Below are 13,708 nucleotides of genomic sequence, written 5' to 3'. Positions count from 1 at the left end.
AACTCATAAAATTGTTAAGAATAAAAAATACTATGTAACACTGCTTCTCAAAGTTTACCATGCCTATGGGTCACCTACAGATCTGTTAAAATACAGACTGATTGAGCAGGTCAAGGGCAGAGACGAGAAACACACCTGGCATACAGGCCACTGAGCCCAGCTAACTGTTCTCTCCCCTTTGTGGATGTCTTATCTCCTTTCTCATCTCACTTTTCTTGGGAGAAAAGATGCTTTTCCTCATATTTGCACCTTCCAAAATCCGAGCCGAATCAGAACACCTTCCAGAGGCATTAAATACATGCCAGCTCAATGAATGACATCCAGCTTTTGTCATTACTTCTGTAGCGATGAACAGAATTGTTTCTTCCTCTGAATTTATTCTACAGAGAAAAGTATTTCTGAAAACTGAAATATCAGAAAAATCTATTTTTTAAAAAGTCAAGAATTGTATTCGCAACACGATCCACTGCATTTTCTCATGCTCATTAATCTTAAAGATATATACATGTGTGTATATATATGTGTATATATATATATGTATATATATGTGTGTGTGTGTATATATATATATATATATATGTATATATATATACACACACACACACATATCCATAGCTAACTTGCTCATTTATCCCCTAATGATTTTTCCATTTTTTTGTAAATAATTTACTAAACAAAAACAACTAATTCATTTGGTTTCCTGGGGAAGTCTTAAAATTAAAGGGGCCCCTGGCTGGCTCAGTCCAAGGAGCACGGGACTCTTGATCTTGAGGTTGTGAGTTCCCAGCCCCACATCGGGTGCAGAGATTACTAAAATAAATAAATAAACAAACTTAAAAAAATAAAACATCTTAACATGAGTCTTAAAGTAATCATTGCCTTCGGATGGATCTTTCACTTTTAAAGGGGCACAGTAATATTAGAAGGCCATCTTAGGAACGGTAACATCTGTAATACCATCATTCCGACTCTTCAGGCTGGCGGTGCTATAAATAAATCAAATCCTATTCCTGTTATCACTAGGTAGATCTTTGGCACGGTTTCCCGTGTCTCTCCGCTGATTTTCTGTGATCACCCAAACGAGACTGGTTTCTTCACTTGTAAACGCACTCGGTCGCCGGCGGAGCCAGGGGACACGTGACGGGGTGTGTCAAGCACTCCAGAGGGGGAACAGGGCTGGAATACTTTTCATCTCTTAAGAGGTTCGCCTCTCCGGTCTCCCGGCTCCTGGCCGCGGCTGTGGCCCCGAGTGCGCCCGCTGGCGCGCACACAGGCTGTTATTTCTGAGCAACCGCGGAGGGTGCCCGAGGATCGGGGCGGCGCTGAGACAACGTCAAGGTCTTGCAGCTCAGCGCGGACGGTCGGGGCTCCGCCGGGGCGCCCGCCCCTCAAAGACCCGGGAGGGTTCCCCCCCCACCCCCACCCCCACCCCGCGCCGCGCAGTCGGACTCGTCCGCCTTCTCTCCTCGAGGCTCTCCCTCCCAGGGCCCTCCCAGGGCCGCGGGGCGCGTGTGCCCGGACTGGCCCCGACGGGCGGGGCGGGGCGGGGCGGGCGTTCCGGGGACTGGAGGCGCGGAGGGGGGCCGCCCGTGAGCCCGAGGCCGGTCCCCCCGCGTCCCCCCCACCCGCGTCCCCACTGAGGCTGCAAAATGGAGGCGGCGGGCGCGTTCCCGCCGGGCGGGGCTTCGGCGCGGCCCGAAAAGGCCGCCGGATCCGGGCGGCCGGACCCAGTCGTCGCCCGGGCCGCCCCAGACGCCCGCAGCCCGGCAGCTGCCGGCGTGGCGCCCGCGGCAGCGAGGCCGGGGCGAGGCTGTGGAGGCGGGATGCCGGCGGCCGCGAACAAGGACGCCATTATCGCCCCGGCCTGGCGGAGCCGCGGCCGGGAGCTCGGCGGGGGGGGGAGAAGGGAGACGGGAGGGGGAGGGGAGCGGGAGGAGAAGGGAGGGGAGCGGGAGGAGGGGACTGGGCGGGGCCGAGGCGCCGGCGGGGAGGCTGCGGGTGTCGCGGGAGGCGGCCTCCCCCGCGGGCGGGCCGGCGGCCCCCTCCCCTGTCGGCTTTCTCCCGGCGGAGGAGGCTCGGGTGGAGGGCGGCCCACCCCGCCGGGAGCGTCCCAGTGCGGGCCGGGGTCGCGGCGGGCGGCTCTTACCTGGGCCTTCCCTTTCTTTATCGTCCGCCATCTTGTTGCGGAGCCGTCGCCCGGGAGATGCCTGGCGTCACCCTAGGTCGAGGCGTCCTTGCCCCCACCAGCCCCCGCGCGAGTCCAGACCCTGGGGCGGGGGCGTTGGGGGGGGGGGGGAGGCTCCGAGCGCGCGCCCCTCCCCCTCCCCCGCGCGCCCCTCTCCCCGCCCCCTGGGGACGAGGGAGGGAGGGAGCCCCGAGCCCTTCGCTCCCTGCTGACCCGTGTGGGGACCTCGCAGACGCGGCTCCCTCCCTCCCCTGTTTGCGCGACGTGGCGCCGCTCGGCCTTTTCCCTGCGGATGTTAACAGGCAGCTGGAGAGCCGGGGGCCGAGCCGTGGCCTCCCGGCTGCGGAGAGGCCGGGGCGGGGGGCAGCGCGGGGCCGGGGAGCAGCGGGCGCAAACTCGGCGCCGTCGGGGCTGCAGCTTCCGACCCCAAACGGGAGGGTGTCCCGGCCCCCGAGTGGTGTCCGCCTTCCTCCTCGACGTGCACGTGAAAATGTCCTCGCTGGTGAAATGTGACGTGACCTCCAGTTAAGATCGCCACGGGAAAGTTTTCAATGCCGCTCCTCTCAAACTTTGATGCCGTAGCCTGATGTTACATTTCTGTCTCCTTTTAAGGATAAGCTCGTTATACGAGGACGTTTTCTTTTTAAAATGATTTTTGCATTATCTGGTTCAAATAGGAGATTTTTAAGCTAATCTTGGGTGATTTTTAAGTGCATGCTAATTGGAGTGACGTTATGTAAACCTGTATGAACTGTTCACAGTAAATGTTGAGGCCTTCAAAATACGAGGTACTAGTATCTAATGATTTTCTTAACGTAGTTTTTATGCCCCTTTTATTCTGGTCCTATGCTCTCTCAGTGAACCCTAAAGCAAACTAGGCTTAATTAAAGTATTTGTTATAGAAGACATTCATTTGGTGCCACGACCGGCATTCTCTTTGAAATTGATTAGAAACTATCGAATCATCACAAAATGGCTTCTATTAGAAGATAGGGACTTACATAAAATGGATACAGTTGTTTACAGTAAGTTCTGAACACCCCAAAACATGGGGAAGTAACCATTAGCATTCACATATATGTAAATTTCATGGTCGTTAGAGTCTAGTAGTTTGTTTTAAAGACTCCCTCTCTCTATACAGATAGTGAAGGGCTTTGAAATAAACGTAGGAAAGAAAACCTCAGCTTTGGTCTCAGGTTTCCCTTTCACTATGCCTTTTCACAGGCCGTTTGCAGTTTCTTTTTTCTGGAATGCCTTTCTCTCAAAATTCACCCTCCTGCAAATGCACATTTGCTCCCCCCCCCCCCCCCAGTTGTCAAGACGTTGAAGGTCACAAACTCCTTGAAGCTTCCTCTGTGGTCCAGGACTCCTAGAGCCTCGTCCATTGATCTGCAATGACTTTGTATATTTACTTGTACTGCAAGCTCTCGAGGACAGGAAACACTTTATTGGTCCACATGTTGGTCCCCGGTGCCTAGAGCAATTTGCCAATTTTTGTGACTGAAATAACATATATATTCAAAATTAAGACTGGAATTAGTCCTTTCAGTGACTCACTAACAAGCAAAGCTTTTGATTATTTAGAATAGTCCAAATCACATTAATCTCTACTTCCCCGAATTCCTACAGCATATTTAAGACAATACGGTTTCTCTAAATTTGGATGAGTAAAGAAGTAACATATTAATTAATGTCTCTCTTCCAATTAATTAGGTTTGAAGACAGAGCCTGACCATATACATCTTTTATATACCCATAGTTTCTCTACCTCACCTAATTTGGGACACATACTAGGAGATTAAAACATACTTTTCAAATTTTTTTTTTTTAACGTTTATTTATTTTTGGGACAGAGAGAGACAGAGCATGAACGGGGGAGGGGCAGAGAGAGAGGGAGACACAGAATCGGAAACAGGCTCCAGGCTCTGAGCCATCAGCCCAGAGCCTGATGCGGGGCTCGAACTCACGGACCGCGAGATCGTGACCTGGCTGAAGTCGGACGCTTAACCGACTGCGCCACCCAGGCGCCCCTAAAACATACTTTTCAATTGACTAGCTGATTACACGTAAAAGTATCATTATTTTGGAAAGCTCCACAAAGTGAAAAAAAAAATGGTAATCCAAATGACAAAATAGAGGTCTACAATGCCAGTGAGTAATTATCTACACGATGCTCCTTGACTGTCCACTTTTCTTTGGTTGTGGAAAACTGACTTCTGATTTTATTACACTTTAAATTCTTTTAAAATGTTATTAACTTGCTTTGGACAATGGCAAACTATGACTGGTTCCCCCCCTCCCCCCCCCCCCGCCCCCAGAATATATTTTGTTTTTGAACTATGACTTTGAGTAACTTTGTGATAATACTGTATAATCTAGCGACTGATAATGTCGCTAGAGCATTCTTTCACTTAAGATTCTCATCGTGATTTTTCATGAGTTTTTCTGAAATTCCTAATTGGAAAATTATTTCTGGCCCCACTCAGATATTATACAATCTTAGGGCTAAATCAGACTATCAGACTGTTAAAAAACAAGGGCACAGTTCTAGACAATGACAGTTGATTAATTATTCAGTGGGGCCAGATGGATATGTACAGGTTATGTCCTTTTGCATGTTTGAATTCATAGTGAGTTAAATCTGTTTACACAGGCGTTGATTCCATGCCAGTGAGGGACACGGAAGATGTCTGTTCCGTGCCTGTGAGAGACAAAGAAGATGTTTCTTCTGAATACAATTGACTCAGTTACCTGAGTTGTGTCTGAAATGGAAAGCGTAAGTGGTGTGAGTGATGCAAAATCATAGTCAAAACATCTTCACACTATGTCTCCTTTCCTATTCTGGGGATTATTGAAATCTTCTTGGACTAGGAATCATTAAAAAAGCAAACACTGGATTTTCCTTGGGCACTGCCGTGGACTGACGCGATCCTAGGCAAGTCATTTATTTCATCTCTTTAAGTATTCTTTTTATTATTTCAGAGAAAGAGGGGAACAGAGGATTTAAAGCGAGCTGTATGCTGACTGCAGAGAGCTTGATCCATGGCTCACACTCACAAACCATGAGATCATGACCTGAGCTGATGTCGGATGCTCAACCGACGGAGCCACCCAGGCACCCCTCTTTTATCTCTTTAAAACTCCGTTAACTCAGAAAAGTAGAAATGGCAACGTCCAAACTCCCTATCTTGGAGTTTTCATGAGACCCAACAGATGTAACCAAGAGCTTTCCAAAGCTTAAGAACTTTCGAGGAAATCCGCTTTCTTCGAGATAAACCCCCACTTCCGTGGAGGAAGGAACGCTTTGAGGTCAAACTCCCAACTTCTTTCCCGAGATTCAGCTTCCACTGGGAGAGTTTGCTTTTCCAGTGGGAGCTACACAACAGGAGGGGGTCTGATCCAGGCCTCACACTCTTCACTAGAGTATGTGGTGACTGCTCCCCGCATGCCGTCTGCAGTCTCCATGATAGAGCTTAGCATCTTCCGTTTGTGGCCCCTTCCTGATTTCCACCCTGCCATTTTTAAACCTTCCCAAGCAGAAGTGGCTTTAAGCATATCCAGATGCCTTGAACGCTAGACCCAGGAAATGACCGGGAGGCAGTTACTTCTCTGGTTTGTCTAATTCCCATTTCCTAAAGAAAGTTATTACCCTTGCATGGATGGTTAACATCAAGAATGTTCTCCCTGGGCCACCTGGCTGGCTCAGTTGGTAGAGCGTGTGACTCTTGATATTGGGATCATGAGTTCGAGCCCCACGTTGGGGTGTAGAGATTAGTGGAAGGAAGGAAGGAAGGAAGGAAGGAAGGAAGGAAGGAAGGAAGGAAGGAAGGAAGGAAGGAAGGAAGGAAAAGGAAAGGAGGCAGAGAGGAAGGAAAGAAAGGACAGAAGAAAGCTCAGCCCCTTCAAGATACCTTCCCTACCTACCCCTGGTATCTCCAAATGAAAACCTTATCAGAATACAACAGAATAACGGTTTGGTTTCATTTCAGTTACAGCAATAAAAATAACCCTTCTGGATACTGTGTATACATTATCTCTTTTAATCCTTATGAGGCTGATACTGGCATCGCCGTTGTACAGATGAGAAAGCCACATCTTCACGTTAATGGGCTGCTTCAGTCGGTAAGAGGAATCTAGTTGTGATCCCAGAGCCCCTGTGCTATTCTGCTCCTTCATTAAATACGTGTTATTGTTACATCCTGTTTAGTAACCTGAGTATTTGGAGAAGAATGTTAAGGGCAAATATTCTGGGCAGAATTAGTCACCTTCCTCCCCCACTTTTTTTTTTTTTTTTAATACTGCTTCAAAACATCAACCAAAGCAACTGACAGAGACTCTTGGGGACTCTACGGGAACCAACTAATGGCGTGCTTGCCTGGACAGACTTAAAAGTCTTAGTTTAGCTTTCAGAGGGCAGGAGATGAGGTAAAATTCGCTCTTCCCCACCCATGACTCCTCTTTTCTGCCCACCTTCCTGCAGATTGAGATTCAGGCCCCTGGAAGATGGAGGATTGCATTAAATTCTTGGCCCCGGACAAGACCGTTTTCAGTGCCAGAGCCCCTTCGGGCTTTTCGGGGAGACCCAGGGCAGGAAGCCGGGACTATAGCACTTGTGGGCAGCTTGAAAGTAAATGTTACGTGAAACTGCAGTTCTTGAAGCATCTAGAAAAATCACACTCCTGGCCGTATTTTTCTCAAAAGCACATGTTTCTTTCTGTTTCACTTGAAAACACACATTGACACAGCAAGTCACTGTTTAATTCATTTCCTGCCCTAAGTACCACTTTCCAGGGACTCTCAGCATGAAGTAACTTTTGGTGAGTCTCTGTTCTTTCTTCATCGAAAATCAGACCTGAGAGGTGAAGGGGGAAGCTGACCCAGAGATTCGATAAATGTTTTATGATCGCTCATATAACCTCTCCCCAACCCCCACCCCCACAAAGTGTGAAAATAGAGAAAAAGTGGAGAATTGTGCTGGTGATTGACTTCGGAATGATTTTTTTAGTTCCGGCTCCAAAAATAAATCTTTGAAAATTAAGTTTCGTTTATGTTAGCATTCGCATAAGGAGATAGTGCTGAATAGAAGATTCAAGCAAATAGGAGATAAACGGACCCACTGCCCTTTAGCGACATGACTTTGGCCATGTTATTTCTTTTTTTTTTTTTTTTTTAATTTTTTTTTTCAACGTTTATTTTCCATTTTTGGGACAGAGAGAGACAGAGCATGAACGGGGGAGGGGCAGAGAGAGAGGGAGACACAGAACCGGAAACAGGCTCCAGGCTCCGAGCCATCAGCCCAGAGCCTGACGCGGGGCTCGAACTCCCAGACCGCGAGATCGTGACCTGGCTGAAGTCGGACGCTCAACCGACTGCGCCACCCAGGCGCCCCGGCCATGTTATTTCTTCTCTGGAACCTCAGTTTCCCCCACCTGAGGTTACGTGGAGGTTAGATGGACATAAGGAGATGGGTTGACCAGTTGGGACATGAAGCCACATATACCGCTCCCTTACTTCTGGCCTGATTTAATGTCTTTAGACTGTGGCCATGTGACTCCTCAATGGCTCCAGGACCAGTCGAGAGATTATTTGGTTCACTTACTGTGTTCTAGGACCTATGGCGAGCAGTTCGCATGCACTATCTTGCTTCGCATCACAATATCCCTGAAAGATGGCTACTGTATTGAAGATGACGACACCAAGGGTGAAGATCCCCAAATGGTTTTTCTAAGAGGAAAAGTAGCTTTTCTACAGTTGAGCCCTAAAGGCTGTCCTGAGGTTCTGCCTCAGAATCTCCCTCTGGATTTTTCATTTCTTCCCTCTGCTGTGTCCCAAGGACTGGCCTGCTCTCGTCCCTCTTGAAGGAGGCGTCGTCCACCCGTGGGGTGAGGAGAGGTGTTGTGAAGGCGGCTGGAGCACCCCCATCTCTGTGATGCCACCTTCCTTGTTAACCTTCAATACGATCATGTAAACTGGGTTTGTTTTTAGTTTCAAGAATTTCACTGCTGACGTATGAGGAAAGAGATAGGATAATAAAATTAACAAATGGGGTTATTATACACATCCTGGAATCCTAGAAATTTTTTAGAGGCATGATTCCTGGTTCGTAAAGTTCTTGACTCTCTCTGAGACGGTAAGAGGGTGGTTCCTGGCCCATGTAGTGCTTCCTTCACTGTACCATTTCAAAACCACCACGACTATAATGAAATTTCCTTCCCAGAGTTTGCACAGATTAATGACAGTCCACATGGCTCTTACAGGACAAAAGAAAACTAGCCTAAGGGATAAATGCATAGTTCTAGATCTATGCATATGTGGATTTTTTTTAATTGCTGTATATAGTACTGATGAGGGACCATAAGGGAAGCTGAAGGCCAAGGACAAGCTAACACACGCCCCCCACCCCCCACCCCCATCCCACATGGGATATATGTGAGATTCCTCAGGCACTCCTGGCTGCCCAAGAACAAAGGAAAGGGCAGAAAACAAATAGTTAAACAGAGTCTCCATCAGTTTACAAATATCTCATCGATAGCCTAATCTCCAGGAACTGCTTACTGTCTTACAGTTACTGCTTTGCCAGAGGGAAAAACAACCTTAGCTTGACAATAGCTAGGCCTCCAGTAATCTGTAAATCCTCTTTAGCATGTGGAAATCCCTTTAAGAAACTTCCTCTTGACTTTACCTCCCCCACCTCCACAGTATATAAGCAGTCACTGTGCACAACCCCAGGGCAGCTCTTCCTGCCCACGCTTTTTTTTTGCGCCAAAGACGTCTTGAAGAATTCTTTCTTGGCTGTTGGCTCTGAACCCCCACCAACACCCCAAAACCCCATCAGTATTATTATCTTGTATTAAAGACAATCACAATACCATTTGTAGCCTTAGAATTGGAAAACATGGCTCCATGCTGTTGACTATAGGCCTGGTTGACTCTATAGGCCTGGCCTATGATGATGGCCACTTAGTAAAATGCCTGCAAATAACAATCAGTTGAGACTCAATATTCTTGTGAATTGGAAGCTAACTCCTTGATACAATCCTACATTACCTAGTAACTCCCCCAGAACAGGGATTTGCAACCCCATCCCCACCAGAGAATATCGCTAAGCAAAATGGTACAAACCTAAGAATCTCCAGTTTTGCTGGGGTTTTCTTTACACTCTCCTTTTTTCCTCCTTTCTACTTTCAAGAAAGTAAGGGAAGGGGCACCTGGGTGGCTCAGTCGGTTAAGCGTCCGACTTCAGCTCAGGTCGTGATCTCGCGGTTCATGAGTTCGAGCCCCGCATCGGGCTCTGTGCTGACAGCTCGGAGCCTGGAGCCCGCTTTGGAATCTGTGACTCCCTCTCTCTCTGCCCCTCCCGTGCTAATGCTCTGTCTCTGTCGCTCAAAAAATAAGTAAACGTTAAAAAATTTAAAAAGAAAGTAAGGGAAGGGGTGAGACTGAGAGTGGTGGCGGCTGGAGAGAGGTTAGGAAGGAAGTTATTTTTAGGAAGGCTTGGGTGGGAGCGAAAACTGGTCGAGTGGAGGTAGGGGCAGTGCAGCCAGGGCACGGCTTGCACGCCTGGAAAGGGTCGACCAGTTCCCTAGAACCTCCCATTTCTTCTCACATTCTCATAATCCTTCCTCACCAAGTCAGAAGAGGAAGTCAGCCCCAATGCCTGGAGGGGAGGTGGGGTGGCAGGAAGGCACTGTCTTGTGCATGTTACCCACCCCCTGCGTTCTTACAGGAGGAAGATTCGCTCACTATAGAAAATATAGGTGTGCAGGACAATCTGTTAGGCACCATAGGGATTTCACAAACATGACAGCTGATAGCTGCTCTCTATTTGCTGAGACAGCTTTTGAGCTGGTCTTTTTTTTTTTTTTTGGTTTGCATTTTTTTGTTTTCTGTTTGTGTTTTTGTTTTGGTCCCACATTTCCTAAGTTAGTGACCCACAAAACAGCTTTCCCCTTCAAATGATGTATAGTGCACACTATAACCTTACCATGTCTGTAGTGGTTTTTTATTTGTAACGTGTGACCAGTGCTCAGTTATCCAGAATACCATAGAAGTATGTCATTGGGGAGAGAGAGGAAAAAAAAAAGATGTCATTGGATTAGACCAATGGTGTCTTTCTCTAGGAGGTAAGAGGTAGGTTATATCTCCACGTGAAGATCAAGAGATTGTGAATTTAACTTGACTAAATCTATTTACTAGATTGTTTTATTTCAGTGCCTTGAATGGGTCTTTAAGGCCTTTGAATCCATTGACCTTTAACCGAATATTAACTAGAAACTTAATACTAATCATAAATAGCTCTCTCACAGGGGAGAGAGCTTTGTGTTATATTTGTTCTATCTAATCATAAAACAATGCAAAAAAAAAAAAGGCAAAACCAACAATGTAATAAATACTTTTAAAATTAATGTCCACAAACATAGAACCCTCCCGGAATCCTAAGCAACTCTGTACAGAATGAAGGCTTATGTGTATCTCTTTTTAATGCCCTTCTCTTTTAAATGTGAGCGCCCAAAGACTGGGACCCTGTCTTTCGTTATGTTATTTTTTTTAAATGATCACTTGAACAATGAGCAGCACAGTGAGAGAACCAAAGGTCTAGAATCCTGAATCTTCTTTCTCCTTTTCTCTGATGTTATTTAGAAATCTCTACCGCTGGCGTTGCTGTGGAATATTTATTAGACCTCTGTGCTTCCACATCTTTAACATGGGTATGACATCTCTACCACTTGATTATACTTATGCTTTGAAATCTTAGGCTGATAACCATGATCTTTTCCGTTAAGAATCACTTATCTAGGGACACTTGGGTGGCTCAGATGGTTAACCATCCGACTCTTGGTTTCAGCTCAGGTCACGATCTCATGGTTGGCAAGTTCCAATCTCACGGTCCGATCTCACGGTCAGCGTCGTCGGGCTCTGAGCTGACAGCGTAGAGCCTGCTTGGAATTCTGTCTCCCTCTCTCCCCGCCCCTCCCCCACTCTCACTGGTTCCCGATCTTTCTCTTTCCCTTTCTCTCTCAAAATAAACACTAAAAATTTTTTTATTAAAAACAATCACTTATCTGGTAACAACACAGATAGAATTTAGGATCAGACGTTGATAATGTTGAAGGCAAATTTCATATCCAGTCCAGGGTCTACACATCTATATGCCATAGAAGTCTGTCTGTACTCTTGTCCGTCCAGCCTTGGGCTATCCTAGCAATGAAAGCTTCTTCAACGTCCATAGCAAAACCCTACTACTAAAATATAGTGGACAAAAATAGTATCAGCCACATATAATCCCAGTTTCAAATAGGACTAAGTAAACCTCAGTAGCATTCTTCATTTGTTTTCATTAATAGACTTTATTTTTTAGAGCAAAAAAAAAAAATAAGCAAAAAGTAGAGTTCCCATGTACTGTACCTCTTTTCGGCTCCTCCGCCATTTCCCCCATTATTATTTTTGTTAATATGTATTTATTTTGACAGAGAGAGAGTGCACGAGAGCACAAGGGCAAGCAGGGGAGGGGCAGTGGGGAGAGAGAATCCCAAGCAGGCTCCACACTCATCATGGAGTCCGATTGGAGGTTCGAGCTCACGAACCATGAGATCATAACCTTAGCCAAGATCAAGAGTCAGTCACTTAACCAGCTGAGCCAGTCAGGTGCCCCCATTTCCCTCATTATTAACATTTTCTATTCGTGTAATCCTATTCTTTTTATTTTATTATATTTTAAAAATTAGAGACGATGATTGCTTTGGCAAATAAGAATGTAAGGATTCTAGTGATCTGAAGCAATTGGCTTATTAACTGCTTGTTAGCTACCGACAGAGGAAGTACTTTCATACCATTTACACCCAGAAGAAAATCCTTTTATTTGGTAGGAATTCCCATATTTAAATAGCTAATCAGCTAGTTGGGGTACACTTTGCAAACAAACATGATGAGGAAAGCACTAAACTTGTAACATTAAGGTATAGACCAAGGTTCTACTCTTAACCCTCCCCTGGGCCAGTGGGCTTGGCCAAATCTCTTAACCTCTGTGGAACTGTGTTGGATTAAAGAAGCCAAAAGAGGCCTTTCAAATCCAATTTTTCATTAATTTATTAACCCCCTGTTCCCCAAATGAGTGGTAGACTATTTCAGGTGGCTCAAAAAAATTTTTTTTAATTTACATAGATGGGTTTTTAAAACGTGTACTTAAAATCTAGTGCCTCGGGGCTCCTGGGTGGCTTTGTTGGTTAAGCCTCCAACTCTTGATTTCAGCTCAGGTCATGATCCCCATGTCGTGAGGTCGAGCCCTTCATTGGGCTCTGTGCTGACAATGCGGAGCCTGACTTTAGATTCTGTCTCTCCCTCCGCCCACCCCACCATGTTTACACTCCTTCTTTCTCAAAAATAAATATATAAACATTGGGGTGCCTGGGTGGCTCAGTCGGTTGAGCGTCCGACTTCGGCTCAGGTCACGATCTCGCGGTCCGTGAGTTCGAGCCCCGCGTCGGGCTCTGTGTTGACAGCTCAGAGCCTGGAGCCTGCTTCAGATTCTGTGTCTCCCTCTCTCTCTGCCCCCCCCCCACTCATTCTCTGTCTCTCTCTTTCTGTCAAAAATAAACATTTTAAAATATATACATATATATAAACATTAAAAAATAAAAGTAAGGGGCCCCTGGGTGGCTCAGTCAGTTGGGCGTCCGACTTCGGCTCGGGTCACGATCTCATGGTCCGTGAGTTCGAGCCCCACGTCAGGCCCTGTGCTGACAGCTCAGAGCCTGGAGCCTGCTTCGGCTTCTGTGTCTCCCTCTCTCTCTCTGCTCCTCCCCCGTTCATGCTCTGTCTCTCTCTGTCTCAAAAATAAATAAACATTTAAAAAATAAAAGTAAAAAAATAAAATCTAGTACCTCAAACCCATGATTTCAGAAATACTGCTCAAGATGAAACTACATTTTGAAAATTATTCAATGTATGTCAAGTTAAAGAAAATATGATCTACTTGTACGAGTAACAAGGATATGACAAAAACCAGACGTGAAAAGTAACTGAATAAAGTTTGGGAACGCTGGATTAATCAATGAACTAATCCATTCAAAAAACTGTGTCAAACACAGCCTTGTCCCTGAACTCTTCTTTGTAATTTGTATCCTCTAGATAATTTGGCTCAATTAATGAACAGGTAGCTCAGAACTAACAGGGGGAAAACAGTGCAATAAGAAAGGTACTATATTAGAGAAATGCCCCGGGGTGAGGGAGCACTGAACAGAGCAATTAAATGTAATTCCAAAACGCCTCCAACATTTCTGGAAATTAGACAAAGTCTACAGGGCGAGTTTGTGAATAGAGAGAAGGACTGATTAAACCTATCTTCAAGTTTTTCAGGCCATAACCATTTCCTCGTATTATACGGCAAGTAATTAGGTGTATTAGCTGCAAAGCCATCCCGGTGTTTGAGTTAAGGCATGGCTTTCTCAAGGAAAATGCTGTCATGGTCTAATGGCAGACAGCGCCGTCTCCCATGGCACCAACTGAACTGGTCTTCCCTTTGGA

The 13,708-nt window shown here is 46.3% G+C and overlaps 1 protein-coding gene across 2 annotated transcripts in view; it reads right to left on the bottom strand.

Annotated features, from left to right (window-relative positions):
* EFCAB2 (EF-hand calcium binding domain 2) overlaps positions 1-2,646 on the bottom strand; it is a 132,209-nt gene extending 129,563 nt beyond the window's left edge. Inside the window, exon 1 of one of the 2 annotated variants that reach the window (XR_006961661.1) lies at positions 2,147-2,646. Coding sequence is in view for 1 of the 2 variants with exons in the window: in XM_047077112.1 (XP_046933068.1) it covers positions 2,147-2,177 (31 nt within the window). In the remaining variant the exon portion in view is untranslated. The remainder of the gene's footprint in view (positions 1-2,146) is intronic. The other variant, XM_047077112.1, reaches the window with a different exon arrangement.
* Between the last annotated feature and the right edge of the window lie 11,062 nt (positions 2,647-13,708).

This window comes from Lynx rufus, unplaced genomic scaffold, assembly GCF_022079265.1.
Source record: "Lynx rufus isolate CCGP_SWC_20201006 ecotype Redwood Valley unplaced genomic scaffold, mLynRuf1.p SCAF_15, whole genome shotgun sequence".
Classification (NCBI taxonomy): Eukaryota; Metazoa; Chordata; class Mammalia; order Carnivora; family Felidae; genus Lynx; species Lynx rufus.
The sequence above is the reverse complement of the archived record's forward strand: the minus strand, read 5'-3'. Positions and strand labels throughout refer to the sequence as shown.